The sequence below is a fragment of the Myxine glutinosa genome, chromosome 4, assembly GCF_964187855.1.
Source record: "Myxine glutinosa chromosome 4, kmMyxGlut1.1, whole genome shotgun sequence".
NCBI classification, from domain to species: domain Eukaryota; kingdom Metazoa; phylum Chordata; class Myxini; order Myxiniformes; family Myxinidae; genus Myxine; species Myxine glutinosa.
The window spans coordinates 81,034,190-81,058,754 of record NC_136264.1 but is presented as its reverse complement, the minus strand read 5'-3'; the positions used below and the strand labels follow the sequence as shown (position 1 = coordinate 81,058,754).

Below are 24,565 nucleotides of genomic sequence, written 5' to 3'. Positions count from 1 at the left end.
GCGTGCTTCGGTGGTCACGTGATCCACAGGTGTAGCTCATTATACCCGCACGCGTGGCACGCTTTGGCGGTCACGTGACCAGCCACTCTGGCGCCGTGGATCCCCGCCGGTGACATCACCGGCTGGAGCAAGGAGATTCTGATGCCGGTCTTGCTTGGGGGACCCATGGGTCGCTACACAGCATTATTTAGGACATGGTGTAATTTTGCAGCAGCAAGTGGAACCCAAGTACATTTTGAATACATATGTATATATTCAATGGTTATACACTGTGACCAAAAGTATGCAGACACCCCTTCTAATTAGTGGATTCAGCTATTTCAGCCACACCCATTGCTGACAGGTATATATAATCAAGCAAACAGCCATGCAATCTCCATAGACAAACATTGGCAGTAGAATGGGCTGTACTGAAGAGCTCAGTGACTTCCAATGTGGCACCGTCATGAGATGCCACCTTTCTAACAAGTCAGTTCGCAAATTTCTGTCCTGTTAGAGCTGCCCCGGTCAACTGTAAGTACTGTTATTGTGAAGTGGAAACGTCTCAGAGCAACAGCAGCTCAGCCACGAAGTGATAGGCCACACAAGCTCACAGAACAGGACCGCCCAGTGCTGAAGCGCGTAGCGGGTAGCGGGTAAAACTCGTCTGTCCTCGGTTGCAACATTCACTACCGAATTCCAAACTGCCTCTGGAAGCAACATCAGCACAACAACTGTTCATTGGGAGCTACATGAAATGGGTTTCCATGGCAGAGCAGCCGCACACAAGCCTAAGATCACCATGCGCAATGCTAAGCATCGGCTTGAGTGGTCTAAAGCTCGTCGCCATTGGACACTGGAGCAGTGGAAATGCGTTCTCTGGAGTGATGAATCACGCTTCACCAACTGGCAGTCCGACGGACTAATCTGGGTTTGGCGGATGCCAGGAGAACGCTACCTGCCCGAATGCATAGTGCCAACTGCAAAGTTTGGTGGAGGAGGAATAATGGTCTGGGGCTGTTTTTCATGGTTCGGGCTCGGCCCCTTAGTTCTAGTGAAGGGAAATCTTAACGCTACAGCATACAATGACATTCTAGACGATTGTGTGCTTCCAACTTTGTGGCAACAGTTTGGGGAAGGCCCTTTCCTGTTTCAGCATGACAATGCCCCCGTGCACAAAGTAAGGTCCATACCGAAATGGTTTCTTGAGATCAGTGTGGAAGAACGTGACTGGCCTGCACGAAGCCCTGACCTCAACCTCATCGAACATATTTGGGATGAATTGGAATGCCGACTGCGAGCCAGGCCTAATCGCCCAACATCAGTGCCTGACCTCACTACTGCTCTTGTGACTGAATGGAAGCAAATCCCCACAGCAATGTTCCAACATCTCGTGGAAAGCCTTCCCAGAAGAGTGGAGGCTGTTATAGCAGCAAAGGGGGGGGACCAACTCCATATTAATGCCCATGATTTTGGAATGAGATGTTCAATGTTCGGGTGTCCACATACTTTTGGTCATGTAGTGCATGTGATGACAAAAACTGAATTTATCTTACTGTAATTCACCAAATGTCTGTCCGTCCATTCGTAGGTACCGCAAAAACGGCTGAACCGATCACAACGATATTTTGGGTGGGTAATCCTGGGACCTCCTGGAGTAAAATAGGCTATATTGTTTTTCCAATTTTCCAAGTTTTCCAATTTTCCCGTTTTCCCAAACACAATGGAATAATATTTACCGATATGAACAGTGATGTGGCTCTTGTTGAAATTCTACGTACCAGGAGAGAGTAGATCGACTCCTGACGAACTCTTCCTATATAAACGTGCGGCTCTGAAGAAACACGGCAGCGTGTGCAAAGCCACTTAGAAACAGGTGTAGCGGCCGCTTCTCCTTTACACATTCGGCGCGCACTCTTCACACATAAACGTGCGACTGAGAAAGACATGTAGCGGCCGCTTCCGTTTTGCAGAATTCAATCTTTTTTCAAAATGGGCGCCATCTACTGTTTAGATTTTGATGATTTGCATGTGATATGATTCAACGGCTGTTTATATGAATCGTTAAAAAAAATTTTTAAAGCCTTCAATTTCTAATATTTTGCCTTTTCATTTGGGTCTCCCAATTGAAGCCCCGCCCATAGGGCGGGTACCGTTGCTAGTATTACATAATAAACAAAGGGCGACACTTTAATTATTCAACAATGTTTGTTACCCCATCCCCATCCCCAATCTCCTTTCTTTTCTCAACCTGCTCTCGCAACCTTCCCCCCTCTCCATACCAATACTTACTGTTTTTTTGGTAATAACCTGTAAATATGTCACTTATGCCAAAGTTATAGAAAGCAAATATTCTGAATAACTTTTTAAAAATTGCAAACATAACATACAGACAAACCCAACATACCCAGAAGCTGAAACCTCCCACCAATTTGGAGTTGCTTTCCACCGCAGGGTATACGTTTTCCCTTTTTCTAAATCGAGCTCCCATGGTCGAGCTTTCATGAAATTCTCGTTAGCGTGGCAAAGAGAGCCACTCCTTGATTCCTGCTAATGAGATGACAAATGCCAAGATTAATTATAACTGTAATGGCAGTCAGATAAAAAATTATCACAATTATCAATGTCAAAGAGAAATTCACAAAAAGGTGTAATAATGTGCATTTATGACACAGTCATTTAAGTCTCACTGAGAATTGCATCAGCAGTTTAAAAATGACTTTCAGAAGTTGTGAAATTCTGAGCTTTGGAGAAATTTATTGAATACAAGAAAGCTGAAACATACATGTAAAGGCTTAATTTGAGCGTTATGTGAGTACAATGAGTGTGGGTATGTGTTAAAAGTAAGAGGGAGACGAGATTACAACTATCTACCGTATAAAGCACGTCATTTTGGTGTTTGTACAGATGTTTGACCCCTTCATAAGGGTAGGTTTTAAAGGCCAATCTTTTAACACTAATGTGTGTTCACTACAGTCTATTTTTGAGGATAAAAAAAACATAAAAAAACATGAAAAACATTTTCCATAAAAGAGTAATTAAGTCTCTTCTATTGGAATTGTCGACGGTGGCATTATTAATTATGTTCAAAAATTAGCATTATTAATTATGTTCAAAAATTAGCATTATTAATTATGTTCAAAAATTAGCATTGTTAATTATGTTCGAAAATTAGCATTATTAATTATGTTCAAAAATTAGCATTATTAATTATGTTCGAAAATTAGCATTATTAATTATGCTTTGAACGATTTGAAAAATTACACATGCATTTTTTAACATTGGGTGAAACAGAAATACTTATTGCAGATAGAATGTCACAATCCAGGATTGTTAGAAATTCCATTTAGAATGAAAACAAATTATGGAAAAAAAACAATGCCACAAAACGTAAATATTAATTGATGGATATTTAAGTAGCAACATCTCAGACATATATTTATAATATAATTACACTAGTGGGGTCACCCGTGGGAATCCCACGGGCATGGACGTCTTCATTTAGATGTTGCACATTCAGTTTTACAATCTGGTTACTGGCAATTTATCAAATCCACAAATTATGTAATCTACACAATGTATTTACATCTCATAACATATGAATGCATGTGCATGCACATGGGAAATACAGTTTGAAATGTGTGATTACATCTCATGTAAAATGTTACTTCAAGAGCTCAAATCCTATCCCTCCCCACCCCCATCCCTCCCACATCACGCACACTGCACCAGGGAGTAGATCACCCACTGGGGAGTGGGTCACACACACATGAGGGAGTGGGACACACACACACACACACACACACACACACACACACACATATGGGAGTGGGTCACACACACACACACACACACACACACACACACACACACACACACACACACACACACACACACACACACACACACGGGGCTAGTGGGTCACACACATGGGACTAGTGGGTCACACACACACACACACACATGGGGCCAGTGGACCTCACACACACAAACACACACACAGGGGAGTGGGTCACACACACACGGTGGAGTGGGTCACACACACACACACACACACACACACACACACACACACACACACACACACACACACACATATATATAATTTTATATATATATATATCTCTATATATAAAGGAGGAGTGTCTGTGTGTGTGTGTGTGTGTGTGTGTGTGTGTGTGTGTGTGTGTGTCTGTCTGGATGTCCGCTTATAACTCAAGAACTACACATCGGAGAAAAGTTTTAGACACAGATGCGGAATCAGCATAAAATCGCGGTGGTTTTAGGCTACGTTTTATTTTAATATCAATGGTTTAAAAAAACCGCGCCAGCTGCAATTCCATGGTGTAGTTTGTGGCGGCGCTAGACATTCGGGGTGTATTGCAATGGTTTATCGGGTTTGGCTGTGGGTCCAGAATAGCTCCCATTTCCTTATGTTCTTCCACTTTTATTTTGATTCTTCTGTTACAACGCCTTCCTTATCTACCTTATATCCCCCCGACGAGGCCTCTACATAATTTCATGCGGCAGAATTTCGTGCATTTTGAGTGAAAGAAGTGAGACGAAGTTGTAGGAGGAAGAAGAGGCACGGTCACTATTCGATCGTGAGTGGAAATGGCGGGAATTGCGTTTGTATCGCAAAGTAAAGGATCTGCATTCATTTCTGAACTTGCATTGGTGGATTGTTATACATCTGCATTATTTTTCATAAAAAAACTTTATGTTGAACTTGAAGGCTCCAAGCACAGACTATATATATAGCCCTCATTGAGGTAAAAATAAAAGTAAAAATCCTGCTATCGCTTGCCAAGCTAGCCGTTCCCCCCCCCTCCCCCCTCCCCCCCCGCCCCTCTCCTCCTCCCCCTCCCCCCTCCCCCCCCCCGCCCCTCCCCTCCTCCCCTCCCTTCCCCCGCCCGGCAATGCCGGGTACTTCCCATGGCCAGCTGTACGTGGGCTGCTCGAGGGTTGGAAAACCAAGCAATCTTTATGTCTTGGCACCAAGTAAGAAAACCAGAAATGTTGTATACCAAGAGGTTTTGAGAAATTGAAAATTGACAAAACGTCATGAAGGAAATGTACTGTGATATTGCTCTAAAATAGACATGTTATTTTCATCATATATTTGTATTATTCTTATTCAACCCGGGCGAAGCCGGGTACCTCAGCTAGTATATATGTATATATATATATATATATATATATATATATATATAATATATATATATATATATTGTTACAGATCGCGGTTTGATGTTATAGACCGAGCGGTTGGTGACCGCGACCTAACAAACTTACCCGATTCCACCCGAACTTTGGCCGTATCGCACCGTAGCTGCCCAATGAGGGGAAAAGACAAAAACGACGAATGCAAAGAGGAAAACGAAGGCAAAGAAAGGTTTGGAAATACTACTGAATTTATTGACTATTTACACACAAGCAAAAAGAAAGCAGTCACGTTTATTTACAGGCACATGAGACGCAGGTGACACAGTGAAAATGATTAGCTTACCTACAGACTTAATTTATTCCCAGGACAGAACAAACAAAAGACACTGACTCACGCGGGGAATTGCAGGAATGGCAGGAGGTGGATGGCTGGAGGTGAACGCTTGGTGGAGCCAACGCGGAGCTTGGCGGAGCTTTGGTGGAGCTTGGTGGAGCCAACATGGAGCTTGGTGGAGCTGAACGCTTGGTGGAGCCAACGCGGAGCTTGGTGGAGCTGAACGCTTGGTGGAGCCAACGCGGAGCTTGGGGGATTGGTGTGACGGGTTCTCTCTCCTTCCTTAGTCCCACCCAGTCCAACAACTTCCTCTCTTGCTTAGTCCCACCCAGTTCAACAACTTCCTCTCTTGCTTCAGGACTCTTTCTCTCTCTTTCTTGGTCCCTCACTCTTTACCACCGACTCCTCACCAACACAACCACTGACCCTTCTCAGGCAACCGACTCAGACCAACTCAGACCAACTCCTTGTGCATCCCTGACCAACTCCTGGCCTTTCTGTCTTCTGCTCTCCTCTGTAAAAACGCATCTCCTTTTGGACACGCCCTGCCTTGGGTTATATAGGCCCCCGCCCCTCAACCTTTTCGAACCTCCCCGATCGCTCTTCCTCCGCCCTCTCTAGCCAAACCCCTGGCTCATGGTTGGTCGAGTGGGGCTGGCTCACTCCTCCCCTCTATGACGAGGTGGAGACACGCCTTTCTTCCCTGACTCGAGCCTCGTGGTCAATGGCGGTTATTGGAGGGGAGGTAATATGGGCAATCGGGGCTCGGCAATGACGAGAGGGGATGTAATATGGAAATGGAGGTTTTGGGGATGGGAAGGAAAGGGAATCTATCTCTTTCACTGGTGCAATGGAGTACTTCAATTAATGGGAGACACAGCCTTACCCTAAAACACAGAATAAGAGATAACTATCAACAGGGGTATTCTATTACTTGGCTGACGTGTATGCTTGTGGACTATGGGACGCCCTTTTGGTCTTTACACAGCTCCGGAGGCAGGAGGCACAGAATAAACAATAATCACAATAGTACAGCACACAATCAAAAAATATACAGTCCTCATATCCACAACACTGCACCCTCCTCCTCTTAGGCACATCCCGGGCCTACAACTTTTATTTAGTGTGACACGTAGGTGTAGTTCCCTCTACTTTTAACCTGACCCTGAGTGCGACAGTTTTAAAACATAAATAAATGTGTCCCGCTGCTCCATTGCACCCTGCCTAACAGACTTACGCCCACAGTTAACCGAATTGCGGAATGGTCTTCAAACTATACACTGACGGTGGGGAGCATTATTTACAATTGACGCTACTTTTATTTACAAAACTAACCCAGGACCTGTAATTGTTCTTTCTGGGGGGGAGACAGTCTGTTCTGCATCAATGCACCATTAAAGCACCCAAAAACGCACCAAAGCACCCTCAAGCACCAATCGGTGCACAGTCATCACTGTTCATGAATAAAAATAACCAAACAACCCCTAACCCTGCAGGTGATCTCTTGCTCTTCGGCTCCCTCTGCTGGTTATTATTATTTCTTCCAGTTGTTGTCATTCCTTTGCTTTGCTTACTGGCGGCCTATTTTCAATAAAGTGTGCCCAATGTGTCCTATTTATTTGCTTTATTTATGGCCCACAGGGCCGACTACGTGTGGTTCACCTGTGGGGCATCGGTGCCCTGTGGCCAAGGTCCGCCAGCAAGATTTCGGGCCCTCATGGCCGGTTCCAGCAGAGGGGCCATGCCCCAACCCATGGGGTCCATAAGTGGTGCTCGGCCACAGACATGTGGTCCATAATGTGGTGCATCGATGCAGACAGCTGGTTCTGGGAATTTCGGGCGCACAATGGCCGACCCACGCACGCTCCCCTCGGCGCCCAACGGCGCACAGGTCATGTGGGAGACAAAAGGGGAAAGACAATTGAGCGAGGGGTAAGGTCACAAAGGTACACATCAATAAGGCAATGCAAGGCGAAATGCGTGCGGAGGGCGAAGTGAGAAAGCTCGTCCCTACCGTACGTCACCCCCCCTGTCACCTACCCTTGCCCTTACCCCATATGTACAAAAATCTACACATTTACAAATTCGTCACTACTATCACGTCTTCCCCATATTTCCCCTATACCAAATTCGTCACCACAATCCCTCTACTTCAAAAATTTGCCATCATCAATTCATCATCAATCCTCATAAGGAGGAAGAGATGGAATTACGCACAATGTCACACCCACGTCATGATGCGTCTCACATTCCAAACATTTGCACAGTAAAAATAATTAAACATGGCATGGCGTGGAGTTCCTGTCACCTCAGGTGAGTGGATGCAGATGGTGCGAGGAGACTTCATCCTAACTACTTTCTAAATGACATTAACACATTTTACACTACCCGGGGTCTTTCCCTGCCAATCCATTGGCCACTTACACTATGGGTTCTAAAAACCAATTCCCATTGACCAAACTGTGGTGCTTCTCAATTTGGGGTCTCACTCCCCCGATTCATCTCCCGGTGCCCTCGCACAATTTCTGGGCCGCGACGTGTAGCTCTCCCAACAGGTCTACCCACCTGCACACCTCCACCACTGTAGTTGCCACCCGAGCTTACCTAGCTCCTCACCCTAACCTAACTAACTGGGGCAGGCCCCTCCTGGCTCTGTCACCCCACTCGGTGCCGTCTGGCACTGGGCTACCCGGGTCCGTCCTCCGGATCCTCGGGCCCCATCCACAACAACTACTACCGGCTCCCAGAGCCCACCTGCGGCCTCACCTGGCCGACATCCTCACAGTGGTGGAGTGCTCAACCAACTACACACACTAACAGGCTACACGCCCAGCCATTTCCACAACACTAATGCACCCATCCAAACATCATTCTTCCAACCGCACCACAGATGCCAATATCCAACCACAATTTACCTATACCCCCTACCTAACACTTACACTACCCGCCCCGGGTATCCGTGATGGGGGTCCACTCTTCCCCCATTCACACCTTCGCACCATCCACTCCACTCCACAATTTCCACCATACTCACTCCACGACCATCCATTCCAATCCTCCAGACCATTTATTCCATACACCTGTCTTTCATTCACCTGTCGTTGCACACCTGTGCAATCCTACCTGGTGCCACCTGCACCCTCCTCCTCTTCCTGGACCAGTTGGTCAACACAACACACATCACTATCACTCCTACTCATACACTGCTCCACACACCTGTCCAGTTGCACACCTGTGCAATCACACCTGTTCCATCTTCACCTGTTCAATCCTCACACACACGGCATCATCTCAGCTAACTACTCCCCTCTGAAACTTGCGCTTCCCAGTCGTCCCTTTAAACTATTGCGCTCCCACGTCATTATAATCCATACTAATCTACCTGCGTCCCCACTACAGGTATCAGTCACTAACTAACCTTAACGTCACCTAATGTCATCTTCTAGGGCCCTATCAATATAACCTAACCCACCCGGGCTAGTTTTCACTGCCATCAACCCCATAAGCTATTGCTCCTTTGCCCCACGTCTGTGAGGGATGGTGGATTTGCCATCCCACCACATCGGGGGTCTTTCACTATCAATTTTGTTCGTCCAGATTCCAACCAATTCAAAAATTTTCCATTTACTGCCAATTCTATTCACTTTTCTAAATTTCGTTTCAAATCACTACCATCATCACAGTCCGCTATATCCTAGCCTCGGTGCGTCATGACATCATTAAACTCGGCTTCGTAAAGCCGAGCAATGAATTCGGGTGGTTTGGTTGCCTGCAGGTTGAATCCGTCCGGCTTTCGGTTCAAGGGAGGTGGTTTGGTGGGACCGAGGCTCCACGCACCATCTCGGCGCGGCACCTTGCGGTCCCGGGCCCGATGGCTCAATCTCCCCCGGTCGGAACCCCGTCCCCACGAGGGGGCACCGTTCCGCTTCCTCCCACTCGCCCTTGAACCGGACCGGTCGCCTCGCCCGGCAAAGCCCGGACTCGACCGTGCGGGGCGGGGCCAAGCCCGAATCGGCAACGACGCTTCGAAGAGAAGCGACGCAGTATCGACCCGCACCGGGCCTCGCACCCAACAAAGCACCCCCCCTCGCACCGAGCGCTCGCATCGGCTATCCGTCGCCCTAACCGCTAACCTGGTTACCATCGATGCTTTACTTGCATGCTTACAAGCATACGCTACCCCTTTCACCCTCACAAAACCTGGCGTTCCAACGCCGTCCGTACATTCCACCAACGCTCTCCCTGTTACACACCACACCTCTCGCGCACACTTTGGTCCACACCTCTCCTCCGTTACGTCCTCCGTAACACTCACCATGGGCGTGCACTCCGTATTGCTCTCACTCCCTGTGTCACACCCCGTACACACCGACGTGCATTCTCGCTCGCACTCGGTTTCACTCCCACACTTTATAACACACCCACTCGCCGACGCACACTTTTTCCTCCCACGCGTGCCATTTCCACTCACACGGGACCCTTCACCAACGCCCGGATGCTTCCTCGATCCCAAGCGCGTGAAAATTCTTTTGTCGCGAAATATCTTCTTACAAAATCTCCCCGCACAATACACAACAGCACGTCTCACCTTCGGGGTTCTTCTTCCTCCCTGCACCAAAACCTGCAAACTTCCATTTGGATTAGCGAGTACATCATCAGGATGTGCATTTAGACTTTGAGCAATTTCCATTCCTTCCTCCGATTGTTGCTCTTTTAACTTTAAGTCCCCGGTCTCTCCAATTTCAACTATACCCATAATTTCTTTGTTCACCTCGACGACCGTTGGCTTTAATAAAACACCCTCTACCTCATCGGTCGCCGGCTTTTCCAAACCCCGTGTCGCGATTTCTACCCCCGTCATTGTACCCGTGCTTTCCTCCGCTTCGCTCAACCAGCGCTTTTCGACCCGCTTTACCTCCTCGTGCACCCCTGGGACCCTTTCGCCCAACCTGCGGTCTCTGTCCCTCTGCTCCATTCTCTCCATATCGGCCTTCACTCCGTTCGTTATTTCTTCAATTTGGTTTCCCAATCGCTCACTGTTCCGGTTCAAAAGGGCTTCCATTTCAGCCATAAATAATTGCATGTCTTCCACCGTTGGTACAAAGGGCGCGGCAAAATTTGGTGCCGCTGTAACCACGTGCGCGAGAGCGCCATTTTGTGCACCTGATACCTCCTCAACCACACCTTCTTTACTCTCCTCCACCATTTTTCCCACTTCTTCCCTGGGGTCTTGGGTCGATTCTACCCCGTCTATCTCTCCCACCAGCATCCCGTCGCCTTGAACAGCCATGGCGCGATTTCAAAATTCGGGTTTTGCTTTAAAAAAACAAATTTCGGCAGCTCGTAATTTTGACCAAAAATTTTTTTCTAGATGTTTTAAAAATTTGGTTCGGGCCCCGAATCCCACTCCCAGACACCAATTGTTACAGATCGCGGTTTGATGTTATAGACCGAGTGGTTGGTGACCGCGACCTAACAAACTTACCCGATTCCACCCGAACTTTGGCCGTATCGCACCGTAGCTGCCCAATGAGGGGAAAAGACAAAAACGACGAATGCAAAGAGGAAAACGAAGGCAAAGAAAGGTTTGGAAATACTACTGAATTTATTGACTATTTACACACAAGCAAAAAGAAAGCAGTCACGTTTATTTACAGGCACATGAGACGCAGGTGACACAGTGAAAATGATTAGCTTACCTACAGACTTAATTTATTCCCAGGACAGAACAAACAAAAGACACTGACTCACGCGGGGAATTGCAGGAATGGCAGGAGGTGGATGGCTGGAGGTGAACGCTTGGTGGAGCCAACGCGGAGCTTGGCGGAGCTTTGGTGGAGCCAACGCGGAGCTTGGTGGAGCTGAACGCTTGGTGGAGCCAACGCGGAGCTTGGTGGAGCTGAACGCTTGGTGGAGCCAACGCGGAGCTTGGGGGATTGGTGTGACGGGTTCTCTCTCCTTCCTTAGTCCCACCCAGTCCAACAACTTCCTCTCTTGCTTAGTCCCACCCAGTTCAACAACTTCCTCTCTTGCTTCAGGACTCTTTCTCTCTCTTTCTTGGTCCCTCACTCTTTACCACCGACTCCTCACCAACGCAACCACTGACCCTTCTCAGGCAACCGACTCAGACCAACTCAGACCAACTCCTTGTGCATCCCTGACCAACTCCTGGCCTTTCTGTCTTCTGCTCTCCTCTGTAAAAACGCATCTCCTTTTGGACACGCCCTGCCTTGGGTTATATAGGCCCCCGCCCCTCAACCTTTTCGAACCTCCCCGATCGCTCTTCCTCCGCCCTCTCTAGCCAAACCCCTGGCTCATGGTTGGTCGAGTGGGGCTGGCTCACTCCTCCCCTCTATGACGAGGTGGAGACACGCCTTTCTTCCCTGACTCGAGCCTCGTGGTCAATGGCGGTTATTGGAGGGGAGGTAATATGGGCAATCGAGGCTCGGCAATGACGAGAGGGGATGTAATATGGAAATGGAGGTTTTGGGGATGGGAAGGAAAGGGAATCTATCTCTTTCACTGGTGCAATGGAGTACTTCAATTAATGGGAGACACAGCCTTACCCTAAAACACAGAATAAGAGATAACTATCAACAGGGGTATTCTATTACTTGGCTGACGTGTATGCTTGTGGACTATGGGACGCCCTTTTGGTCTTTACACAGCTCCGGAGGCAGGAGGCACAGAATAAACAATAATCACAATAGTACAGCACACAATCAAAAAATATACAGTCCTCATATCCACAACAATATATATATTGTTGCGGATATGAGGACTGTATTTTTTTTATTGTGTGCTTGATTATTATTATTGTTTATTCTGCACCTCCTGCCTCCGGAGTTGTGTAAAGATAAAAAGGGCGTCTCGGTAGTTATTCCATAAGCACCACATTGCAGGACCCGATAAAACCCTTGTTCAGTAGCTTATATCTTATTATGTGTCTTAGGGTAAGGCTGTGTCTCCCATTAATTGAAATACTCCATTGCACCGAGTGAAATAAGAATAGATCCCCTTTCATTTCATTTCAATGGCCAACTGCATTTTGGGCGGTTTTTCTTCAACCACCATTGGCCACGAGGCAGGGTTGGGGAAGAAAGGCGTGTCTCCACCTCGTCATAGAGGGGAGGAGTGAGCCAGCCCCGAATAACCAACCGAGCACGAGGGGTTTGGTTTGAGAGGGCGGAGGAAGAGCGTTTGGGGGAGGTTCGCAAAGGTTGAGGGGCAGGGCCTATATAACCCGCGATGGGAAGCTCCCAAGGGCAGACGAGAGATAAGTCCAGCAGATGAGTCCAAGGAAAGAGCTGGGTCGTCAGAGCAGATGCGCTTTTACTGAGACGAGAGATAAGTCCAGCAGATGAGTCCAAGGAAAGAGCTGGGTCGTCAGAGCAGTTGCGCTTTTACTGAGTCCGAGGAAAGAGCTGGGTCGTCAGAGCAGTTGCGCTTTTACTGAGACAAGCAGATGAGCGGGAGAGAAGTGAGAGAAAGGCTGAGCTGAGCTGCGTGGAGGGGTACACGAAAAGGAAGGGTCCAAGAGAAAGCCGAGGAGCTTTTACGAAGCAAGCTACACGAGAGATAAAGCCGAGGAGTGCAGCCCCGTTTCAACCAGCCGCGTGAAGCCCTGACGGTGTGCGCTGTAAAGCGGGATACAAGGCGCTGCCGGCTTCTCGCTTCCCGCCCGGAGTGGACTTGCTCGCTGTGCCCTGTGATCCCACCTGCTCATCCTTTCCAGCCATTCCTGCCCGCAAGTTCCCCATTTTGCCTACGTGAGTTTGTTATGTTTGTTTTGTCCTGGGTAGTAACTAAGTCAGTATAAGCTAGTATTTTCCCTGTGTCTCTAAAAGCTTCTGTATATTATTTTATTATCTTTCCTTCTCCTTGGTTACTTTGAGCCTGTAAATAGTAATAAATAGTAATTGTATTTCAAACCTTTCTTTGCCTTCGTCTTCCTTTTCTTCACATCCATGTCGTCTTAGTCTTTTCCCGATTGAATAGCGGTGGCGCGATACGGTCAACGTTTGGGGTAAATCGGGTTTTAGTCGGGGAATAACTGTTCGGCCACGGTTACACCACCGCTCGGTAAAAATAACATCTAATCCGCGGACCGTAACAAATTGGTAGTCAGGAGTTGGGATTCGAACCTGGGACTAAATTTATTTAGCCCAAATTTTGGACACCAATTGTGTTATTACAGTAACAAATTGGTGTCGGGGAGTGAGATACGCGGCCTGAAGCACGCTTAACGTGCTCAAAATTACGAGCTGCTGAAAATTTGTGTTTTAAAGCAAAACCCGAATTTTGAAATCGGGCCTTGGCGGGCGAGGCGACTGGTACGGTTCAAGGGCGAGTTGTTCACCACCATCTCTTATCCTCCCCCATCCAAAACCTTGATCTTTTCTACCCCCGCTAATTTCGGTCCCCTTGTGTTTTATACCTCCCCCCCCCCTCCCCCTTCCACGCCTCCTGTCCCCAAGCCCTCTCCCTCCCACACTTCTCCCTGCTCTCAAATGTTGTGGTTGTGTGCTTCCCCTTCTCTCCCCATCTTGTCCTCCGCTCCCTCTTTTTGTATATTTTGTTTGTCTGGTTGATTTGTTTGTGAAATAAATGTTAGCTCTTTCACGAGCCTCGATTCAGTATACAAAAAAAAAAAAAAAAAAAAAAGGCGAGAGACTTCTGAAGATATTTGAGAAATCTCGTAAGCTCCGGGTGAAACGGTTATAGTTTTATATCCACTTCCTGGATTATAACTAAACTTGTTGTTTTTCTCTGATATTAAAAAGGGTATTGTAAGTCTCCATTGACAACAAAGAAGCCTCATAATCTTTTGTGGGGTGAAGTTGTAGTGGGTAAGGGAATGAAACTGTGTAATCACTCATTGTGAAATTAAAACTAAGAATTGTGCTTCTCATTTTATTTAATATCTAATAAAATATCTTTGTATTGACATTTATTAATTATTTTCATATTCATCAACTGATCTAAAATGGCTGAGGATTCATTAAAACAATTGTTGTTTCCAGCCTTCTTACTACCTAACAACAATAATAGCCTATTAACTAATTGTGATGGGTCATTTGGAACAAAACTAACACCGGAACCAAGCTTACATAAAGCATCAATAATATGTTTCTCCTTCTCATTCTTCTTCCTTTTACCAGCAACAGAAACTCCATAATCAAGTGCATTTAGCAACTCAATATACTCTCTATCTTCCTCTCTTTCCATATCAAGTGGTTCATCAAAATATTTTGAACCGCTGAATCCGGAGTTTGTTAGAAGAAACATTAATCTTGGAGTTAATTCAACATTTGGTTGAGCAGAACTTAAGAACACTAATTTATCATTAAATATCAATAACTTTTCTTTCACAAGATAGAACTGTGCTGGTTCTTCTGTTGGAATGAGACCAGCTCTGGTTTTTGAATACGCTGAATATTCATTGTTTTGTAGAGCTTCCACAACATAATTAGGGGGTTGATTTACCTCCTCCAGTTTCCGAAATAATCCTTCATCATCATATTCTAATTCTCCAAGTTCTTGCTCTGTCATTTGACTAAAATCTTTGAGCATTTGAAGTTTTTTCTGAGTAAATTCTACCGTGGGAACTGTAGGTGAAATCGTTTGTTGAGTTTTTAAAAGTGGTTTAAAAATTTTCTCTTGTTTTCTTTCAAAGGCTTCTTCACCAGTTAGTTTCTGTCTCCGTTTCTTCTTTATCTCTTCCTGTTGCTTTACAACTTTTGAAACCAACTCTTGATGTTCTTTAAACTTTCTCACTCTTTCTTTGACATTCATTTTCTGTATTTATTTATTGAAAAATATCAGTTAGTATCTCATCTTGTTTCACAACAATATATTTATATTTTCCAATCGTGTGTTTCATATAATTTTCAAATTCTTTTTTACTACATAATGTAGAGCAATTATCTCTCCAAAAATTATTTACATCTATTGAATTTAATTTAAATAAAATAAAAGTATTAGCATTGTTTCTTATTGAGCGCCGAGGGAGTTGAAAATATGACTGACTAAGATAAATACAATTACAAGAAGAATGTCTCCCTCTTGTATAGTAGCTATCCATTACTGTTTGGTTTCTCTCATTAACACAATCATCAAAGATGACGAGGTTCTTTTTTGATTTGTCTAAATCTTGAGGTGAAGGTATATCATCCATATTATCACTGAGAATACAAGTTATGGGTTTTGGTTTCGATTTTGATTTCTGTGTATCACAAAATAATTGTATTATATCTTCAATATTATAATCATTTAGTTTGTTTTGAAGTTTAAATAAACCGATAATGTCTTCCTTTTTAAGACCCGCATTAAAACCCTGTGAGAGTAGTTGATACTCGGGTTGAAAACTTGACTTTGTAAAAATTATTAAATTATCATAATCTAAAAAATTAGGACCAAGGAGCATCTTTAAAAGTAAACAGGTTTTTCCACATCCGCTTGAACCAACTATTAGACATCTCAATTAATTTGGAATGTTTTTATGGTTATTAAATTTTATCTTATTTTCCCAAACGGGTAAAAAATCATTCATTTATATATTTGGAAAACAAGTCATCTAACTTTTTTTGAGCTATTTTAGAAACTCTATATTTTATCCTGAGTTCAGGTTTAATTTCAAAATAATTCATTATTTTATTTATATCGTATCTTGTATCAACATTTCCATTAAAATTATTTTGAATAATAAATATCATTAAACCCTTATACATTTCCTCAATACAAATAGTCTCTTCCCTTGAAAGAAATGGTGTATTATCATCACAATACTTAACATTCATCTCTCTTATTAATCTTGTAAAGTAATTCATTTTTGGTTCTAATTTAAAAGAGTTATATATATTTTTATTTATTTATTATCATTAATTAAAATTAAATCACAGAAAATACATTGTTTATATGAACCCTCATTATTAAGCCCTATTCTATCACAAGCCAGACAATTCTCTAATTTATCATATGGAGAGTCTGGAAATTCTAAATATCCTTCAGAACTTATCATATTTATATGGTAAATTTTTACTTAAACTAAACGCAAGTTTATTCATTAATAAATACAATGTTAGAAAGCACAAAAGACAAATTTCAATCAATCTCTACTTTGGTGGAAGATATAGAAAAATATGTCAAAGATGTTAAATTGAACAAAGATAAATATGGAAATTTTTTGGGTAAAACCAGTTATGGAAAATAACATGAGCCCCTCTATTTCATTTAAAGGAAGAGCTCTAACTATACCTGGAAAGACATCCATTAAAGTAAATCTAACAAAAGTTTCTCCTCTACTCCTGGCAATTTATTCAAAGCTTGAAAAAGTGATCGATCGCGATACTTTGAAAAAGAATGATAAGACCATCAACAATACTCGTGGAGAAATTTGTATTTACTTTAATAATCCAAAGGGTGTAGATCTAAGTAAAATGAATGATGTTAATATTTTTGGTGAAATGTCATTTCGTTCTATGATAGTTAGAGATTATTTAAAGATAACTTTTGATATTAAAAATGTAGAGATTGAATCTGTTAATGAAAGAAAGTATATAGATATTGATGGGAATATTTTTCCTGCTAATTAAATATGAGTCTTTACAGCAGTGAAGATTTTACTATTTTATTGAACTCGGACGATAATGATGATAGTATTTCATTGAACTCGGACGATAGTGATGATAGTATTTCATTGAACTCAGATGATAGTTATGATGCTAATAGTTTGTGCTCAAATGATAGTTATGAGAGTAGCTTTATTGATGACTCTGAGTATGATTCTGAGTATTCATGTGATAGTTATGACTCAGATGATTCTGAGTGAAAAAGTGTTTTAGTTTAAGTATAGTTTCATATATAAAAAGCCTGTAAAAAGGCACTTTCTTCTATAAGTGTTTTACTTTAAGCACAGTTTCATCTTTTAAAAAGCCTCTAAAAAGGTGTTTTACTTTAAGTATAATTTTGCTTTATAAATATGATCAAAGCAACGTATTGCGACGTTTGTGAACAAGAATATAAACAATACAAAAGACACCTTAAAACTAACAAACACACATTTAATCTACTTCACCTAGTAGCTCGTATTCAGAAGGAAACAAAACACTGTTCTGTTTGTCATAAAAATATCCTCAAGAAAGGCTTCGAAATACATCTTAAAACAAATCTACATTTATCAAATTTTATCACAACTAAAAACTCTGATGGCGCATTCAAAGGACATATTAAAATAAGAGTCTTTAACTTCAAACCTCCTGAACCAGAGTCTATAGTTGATGCTGTAGAAATAGTTAAACCTGCTGTTCAAACGTTGATTGAAAAAACACTAAAAGAAATGAAACCACTTAAATTTTATGTGGGAGTAAAATTAGAAATGACAAAGGACGAAGGAGTTATAGATACACCATACATGAGAACTGAGCCACACTTTATATCTTCATATCAAGATTTTAAAACATCAGGAGTCTATGATGAACTTATTAAACAAGAGCAAGATGTGGATAATTCAATCGTAGGAAGTGGATTCAATATAGGAAAAATTATTTACATAGACATTCATATTCTTAAATCAGATCCTCTAAAAGCTTCTTCTTACATTGATTTACCCAGTGTTATCAAAAATAGAAAAGCAGTTATCAATATCAAAAATAAAGACAATAAATGTTTTCTCTGGTCTATTCTAGCACACTTACATCCTCCACATTTTCATGATGAAAGAGTATCTCATTATTAAAAATATGAGAATACATTAAATACGAAAGATATAAAGTTTCCTATGGCTTTAAATGATATTCCTAAATTTGAAAAGATGAATAATTTATCAGTTAATGTTTATGGTCTAACAGAAACAAACAACATTCAGGTTTTAAAGCTTTCTGACAATTGTAAACAAACTCATATTAATCTTCTATATTTTAATTCAGAGGAAAATTCACATTATACATACATCAAAGATATTGCTAAATTCATAAAACCACAAGTATGGAAAAGAACAAATAAAATATATATTTGTTTGCGTTGTCTTAACTTCTTCCATACACAAGAAAGATTAGATAAACATTCAAATTATTGTGGTGAACATAAATCAACGGTAATCAATATGCCTAAAGAAGGCTCAAAGATCACATTCAAAGATGAAAATAAAAAGATCAAACATCCATTTGTTATATATGCTGATTTTGAAAGTATTCTAGAAAAAATAGATACTGCTTCTCCAGATCCAAAAGAATCATATACAAATAAATATCAAAAACATACTCCTTGCGGTTTTTGTTATTATATCAAATCATCTGTTGGTGATAAATATAACAAGTTAGAGGAGTATAGAGGGTCAAATACCCCAGAGGAGTTTGTGAAACGACTAGAAAAAGACTGTGTCCGATTAACCAAGATAATGAGAGAAACCAATAAACCAATGTCCTTGACGAGTGAACAGAAAAGGGAATTTAGAAAAAACAATGTTTGTCATATTTGTAAGGAAAAAATTGGTGAAGGTCTAAACTCTAAAGGTTAGAGATCATTGTCATCTCACTGGTAAATATAGAGGTCCGGCTCATCAAAGTTGTAATATTAATTATAAACTCCCCTCTTTCATTCCTGTCTTTCTTCATAACAACGCTCATTATGATACGCATCTATTTATTAATGAACTTTCAAAGATATCTGGACACATTTCAGCAATTCCTAACACGGATCAGAAATACATTTCATTCACAAAAACAATTCACACATCTCCTATTACTCATATCAGATTTCTTGATACATTTAAATTCATGGCAAGTCCATTGGCTAACTTGGTTCAAAATCTAAAAGAGTTTCCATGTCTTTCAGAGTATTTTTCAGATAAAGATTTTCTAACACAAAAGGGAATTTACCCCTATGACTATATGGACTCATTTGAGAGATTCAATGAAACACAACTTCCTTCAAAAGAAAATTTCTATAACAAATTAAACAACAGTCATATATCTGATAAAGATTATGTACACGCACAAAATGTTTGGGAAAAATATAACATCAAGAATCTGGGCGAGTATCACGATTTGTATCTCAAAACTGATGTGCTTTTATTGGCCAATGTATTTGAAGCCTTTAGATCTGTTTGTCGCACTGGATATGGATTGGATCCTGCTCACTACTGCACAGCACCTGGATTGGCTTGGAGCGCGATGTTGAAAATGACAAAACAAGCTTTGGATTTGATAACCGATGTCGATATGCTTTTGATGATTGAAAAGGCAAAAAGAGGTGGAATTTCACAAGTCTGCTCGAGTAGCTACGCAAAAGCAAATAACAAATATCTTCCAAATTATGATTCAACGAAAAAGAGTTCTTACTTGATGTACTATGACGTGAACAACCTGTATGGCTGGGCAATGTCTCAGGCTCTTCCTTATGGAAAACTTAGATGGGTAAAGGAAAAAGACTACAAAAAGGTTTTACAAGATGTATGTATCTCTACACAAAAAGAATTGGATGATTCAAAGGTTGGTTATTATTTTGAGGTCGATTTAAAATATCCTGAAGAACTTCATATCAAACATAAAGATCTTCCATTTGCTTGTGAGAAAGAAAGTCCAAAGAAAGAATGGTTGAGTCTGATTGAATTGAAATTGAAATTGAATGAAAAATTGAAATTGAAATGGAATGGTTGAAAGAATACCAACGATCGTTTGATATAGGTGAATCAACAGAAAAATTACTTACTACATTATATAACAAGAAAAATTATGTTCTACACCAAAGAAATTTGCGACAATATTTATCAAAAGGTCTAAGAGTAGAGAAGATCCACAGGGTTCTAAAGTTCAATCAAAGTCATTGGCTAAAGGAGTACATTGATTTGAATACACAAAGAAGAACAGAGTCAAAAACAGATTTTGAGAATGACTTTTATAAATTGATGAATAATGCGGTCTTTGGTAAGACCATGGAGAACGTGAGGAAAAGACAAAATATCAGACTAGCAACATCCTGGGAACAAGCATCAAAATTAATTAATAGACCGAGTTTTACTCGAGCTGAGGTCTTTACTGAGAACGTTTGTGCGATCCATTTGATTAAAGAGAGTATTGAAATGGACAAACCTATTTATATTGGAACATCAATTCTTGATTTATCAAAGTCATTAATGTATGATTACTTTTATAATAACTTGAGGAAGAAATATCAAAATGATGTTAATCTACTTTATATGGATACAGATCGTTTTATTTTGAAAATTAATACTGATGATGTTTATTCAGACATGAAAGAGGACATTAATATCTATGATACAAGTAATTACAGTCCAGAGAGTGAGTTGTTCTCTTCTAAAAATAAAAAGGTGATTGGAAAGTTCAAGGATGAATTAGGAGGATATGTTATGAGTGAATTTGTGGGATTGAGGTCAAAGGCTTATGCTTATAAATACATTGTGAATAATGTTGAAAAGACTGATAAGAAGTTAAAAGGTGTAAAGAAAAATGTTATTAAAGAAACAATAAACTTTAAGGATTATTATAACTGTTTAACAACAAAGAAAGAAGAGTTTAGAAAGATTAATGGAATAAGAAGTTATAAACATCAATTATATACAGAAGAGATAAATAAGAAAGCATTAGGAGCTTTTGATGATAAGAGGTTTATTTTAGAAAATGGAATTGATAGGCTCCCTTTATGGTTATATAAGTATATAAGTGATAAGTTAAAAAGGGGGTTAGGGATTTTAACGGGCTACCGCCGCCTTTTTTTACTATTATATAAATGATAGAACAAAGTATCAACCAGACTAAAGAGTGGAGGTGTAATCAACCTTGGTATATAAATGGAAAACATAATGAATGTGAAAAATATCAAATAAGACTTATTGAAAAGGCAACTGGTAAAAAAGTTCACAAAACAAATAAGAGAATTAATTTAAATACCGGTGAGTTGGGTAAAAAAGATGGAAATATTTTTGAGTGGACAGAAAACTTTGATGGTTGTCAGGAAAATATATACTTTAATTTTAAAATGGTGTGTGGCACAGGAGGTGCTCAGACAAGGACATTGAGGGAAGTTTATCATTTTATTTTATCTCAGTTAAAATATCTTGATAAAGAACCAAACTCAAACATATACTTTGTTTATGTATTAGATGGTGAAGAGAGTTGTAGGAGAATTAAATTATTTCCTACGCATAAACAAATATTTGTGGGATCATTGTTTCAGTGGTCTACTAAACAACAATGATCATTGATAGTAAGAGTAAAAGGCCCATAAGACCAAGGGGGGCAGGAATAGAGGTGTTTATGGGAAATGAAGAAAAGTGATGGTGAGAGGAAAATTTACATGTAAGTGAATGGAGATTTGGAGGTTCAATGAAGGATTGGTTCCAAGCTGTTCGTGTTCAGCCTGGTACATCAAGATGGGTTTACCATTCAGCCCTAGCTCAATTAAAATATCTTCATTATGTATTAGCCCAAGTATATTAATTGGCTCATAAGGCCAATAAGCTCATGGTTCAAAAGGCCAAAAGGCTCATAGAGTCTTTTGGATTAATAGGGGTGTTTTCCAAAAATGGGAAAAGACAGGGGGGTAAACGACATTAGATAGGGATTTCCCATGTTAAATGGATTTGTCCCAGGAACAACATTTATCATCTACTCATGTGTTGAGGAAGGATGAAAGTGACTGGTTGAGAAGTGATGGAAATGAATGTAGAAGGAAGTAGAGGACAGGGAAGACCGAGAAAGACTTGGCTAAAGATGGTGGAAGAAGAAATGTGGGCAAGGGGGTTAACAAGGGGAGATGCAGAAAATAGGGCAAAATGGAGAAGATTGTCATGGGGACCGCAAGGCTAACCCCACTCTAGCAGGGAAAATGGCCATAAAATGCTTGTTGTTGTGTTGTTGTATACTCATATACACATATATACATCCACACACACACACACACACGGGGGGGGGGGGGGGGGGAGTGGGTCACACACACACGAGGGGGGGGGGGTAGTGGGTCACACACACACACCTGGGAGTGGGTTACACACACACACACACACACACACACACACACACACACACACACACACACACACATCTCGTTTTTTCATTTCTGTTCCTCACAAGTCTGTGTCTCTCTTATTCACAAGAGATGAGAATTACTCCTTAATACTAGAGTTAAAACTATAGTTGGTTTCAATTCCAATTACAGCAGTCTGCAGTGAATACTCCTTAAATACTAGAGTTTAAACTATAGTTGGTTACAGTTCTGATTGCAGTAGTCTGCTGAGAATTACTCCTTAATACTAGAGTTTAAACTATAGTTGGTTTCAATTCCAATTACAGCAGTCTGCAGTGAATACTCCTTAAATACTAGAGTTTAAACTATAGTTGGTTACAGTTCTGATTGCAGTAGTCTGCTGAGAATTACTCCTTAATACTAGAGTTAAAACTACAGTTGGTTACAGTTCTGATTGCAGTAGTCTGCTGAGCATTACTCCTTAATACTGTTATGTTTGTGGGGGTTGGGATACTTTAGACCAGGTAGATTTGTGTAGGAAGCATGCTCCGACTGTCATGAAGAAGAAGAACCACCACCATGTAATGCGTGGAGGACCTGTTTAGCCCGAATGTCAGATGCAGTTGTATATTTGTTCCCCGCCCCCCCCCCCACAAGGGGGCGGGGCATGTTATTTAGCTCAGGGATTAGGTTAAGTAATTCCCTGTTCGTCGTTCCCCATGTGATTTATCCTTTGTCTCTTACAGCACCGCACCATAGACACTAGCACAGGAAGTGCCCATTAAATTGCACTAATAACAATAAAAACCAACCGGAAGCCAGTTCTGAGCACTGCCGATAGGACACCACCATCTCTACATCACCACGAAGGTCAAGCAGGCCGAAGACACGCCCAGAAGGACAGTGATTGGGTGGGAGTCGACCAACAGGAAGGCAGAGGTAAGAAGCAACTCACTGATTGGTAGAGGGAAGGGCGAGTAGGAGTGCATCACAAGAGCAGACTGCATGTGGATTGGTGGAGAGCTGGACAATGTAGTGGTGGCCTGCGGGCATTGGTAGAGAGGCACAGATGACGTCACGAGACGATCAATAAAAGAAGACTCAGACCGACATTTCGCTCTTCTTCTTGCCCCGCATGCCTTCCTCACCCCTCACCCCTCGGCCCTCATGCCTCACTCCTCACGCTTCTTGGTTCTACTCTTGGCTCCTTGCTCTGATGGTGGTACTTTGTTCATCGGGAAGGCTTCATCGAGGCCAGGAGTTTGACGTGCAAGGACGACGAAGACAGGCGCGACTGGAAGAGCGAATCGCACGCCTGCTGGTTCACTTCGCGCACCGGGCCGGGAGTGAGAGGACCGTGCAGCGAGGCTTGGCTTTGCGCGTGCGCGCCAAACAACGAGCGGTTTCCCGCCAACACCCGAGCCGCGTCGAGACTGCGCGCCGGGGCCTGGAAGAATTCAGGCGAGATGCATGGCCAAGTTGAGCTAAGTGCCATGATAAAACACTGTTAATTTACTTTCATTGTCTTTCCCTTCATGTGTGTTCAAGTCTGGTGTGGGGGTTCTAATTACAGTAGTCTGCAGAGAATTACTCCTTTCTACTGTCGTTAAAACTATAGTTAGTTACAGTTCTATTTACAGTCGTCTGCAGAGAATTACTCCTTAATACTAGAGCTAAAACTATAGTTGTTTGCAGTTCTAATTACAGTCGTCTGCAGAGAATTACTCCTTAATACTAGAGTGACCACTATAGTTGGTTGCAGTTATAATTACAGTAGTCTGCTGAGAATTACTCCTTAATACTAGAGTTAAAACTATAGTTGGTTACAGTTCTAATTACAGTAGCCTGCTGAGAATTACTCCTTAATACTAGAGTTAGAACTATAATTGGTTGCAGTTATAATTACAGTAGTCTGCTGAGAATTACTCCTTAATACTAGAGCTAAAACTATAGTTGTATACAGTTCTAATTACAGTAGTCTGCAGAGAATAACTTCAGTATAGGGACGTATAAGAATTGTATGGCTTATAAATGGTAGTTCTACTTTACATAGGACGGTGAATGTGGATGCGTGAGGAGTCCTTGAATTAGCTCAAGAGGAGG

General features: G+C 41.9%; 1 protein-coding gene across 7 annotated transcripts in view; it reads right to left on the bottom strand.

The window, feature by feature from the left end:
- Window positions 1-24,565, bottom strand: part of LOC137424912 (uncharacterized) — a 130,427-nt gene that overhangs the window by 92,853 nt on the left and 13,009 nt on the right. For 5 of the 7 annotated variants that reach the window (XM_068112809.2, XM_078776077.1, XM_078776078.1 and 2 more), the window contains one exon: window positions 2,387-2,529. In XM_068112809.2, coding sequence (XP_067968910.2) covers window positions 2,387-2,529 — 143 coding nt within the window. The remainder of the gene's footprint in view (window positions 1-2,386; window positions 2,530-24,565) is intronic. The other 2 variants (XM_078776080.1, XM_068112807.2) reach the window with 1 other exon arrangement.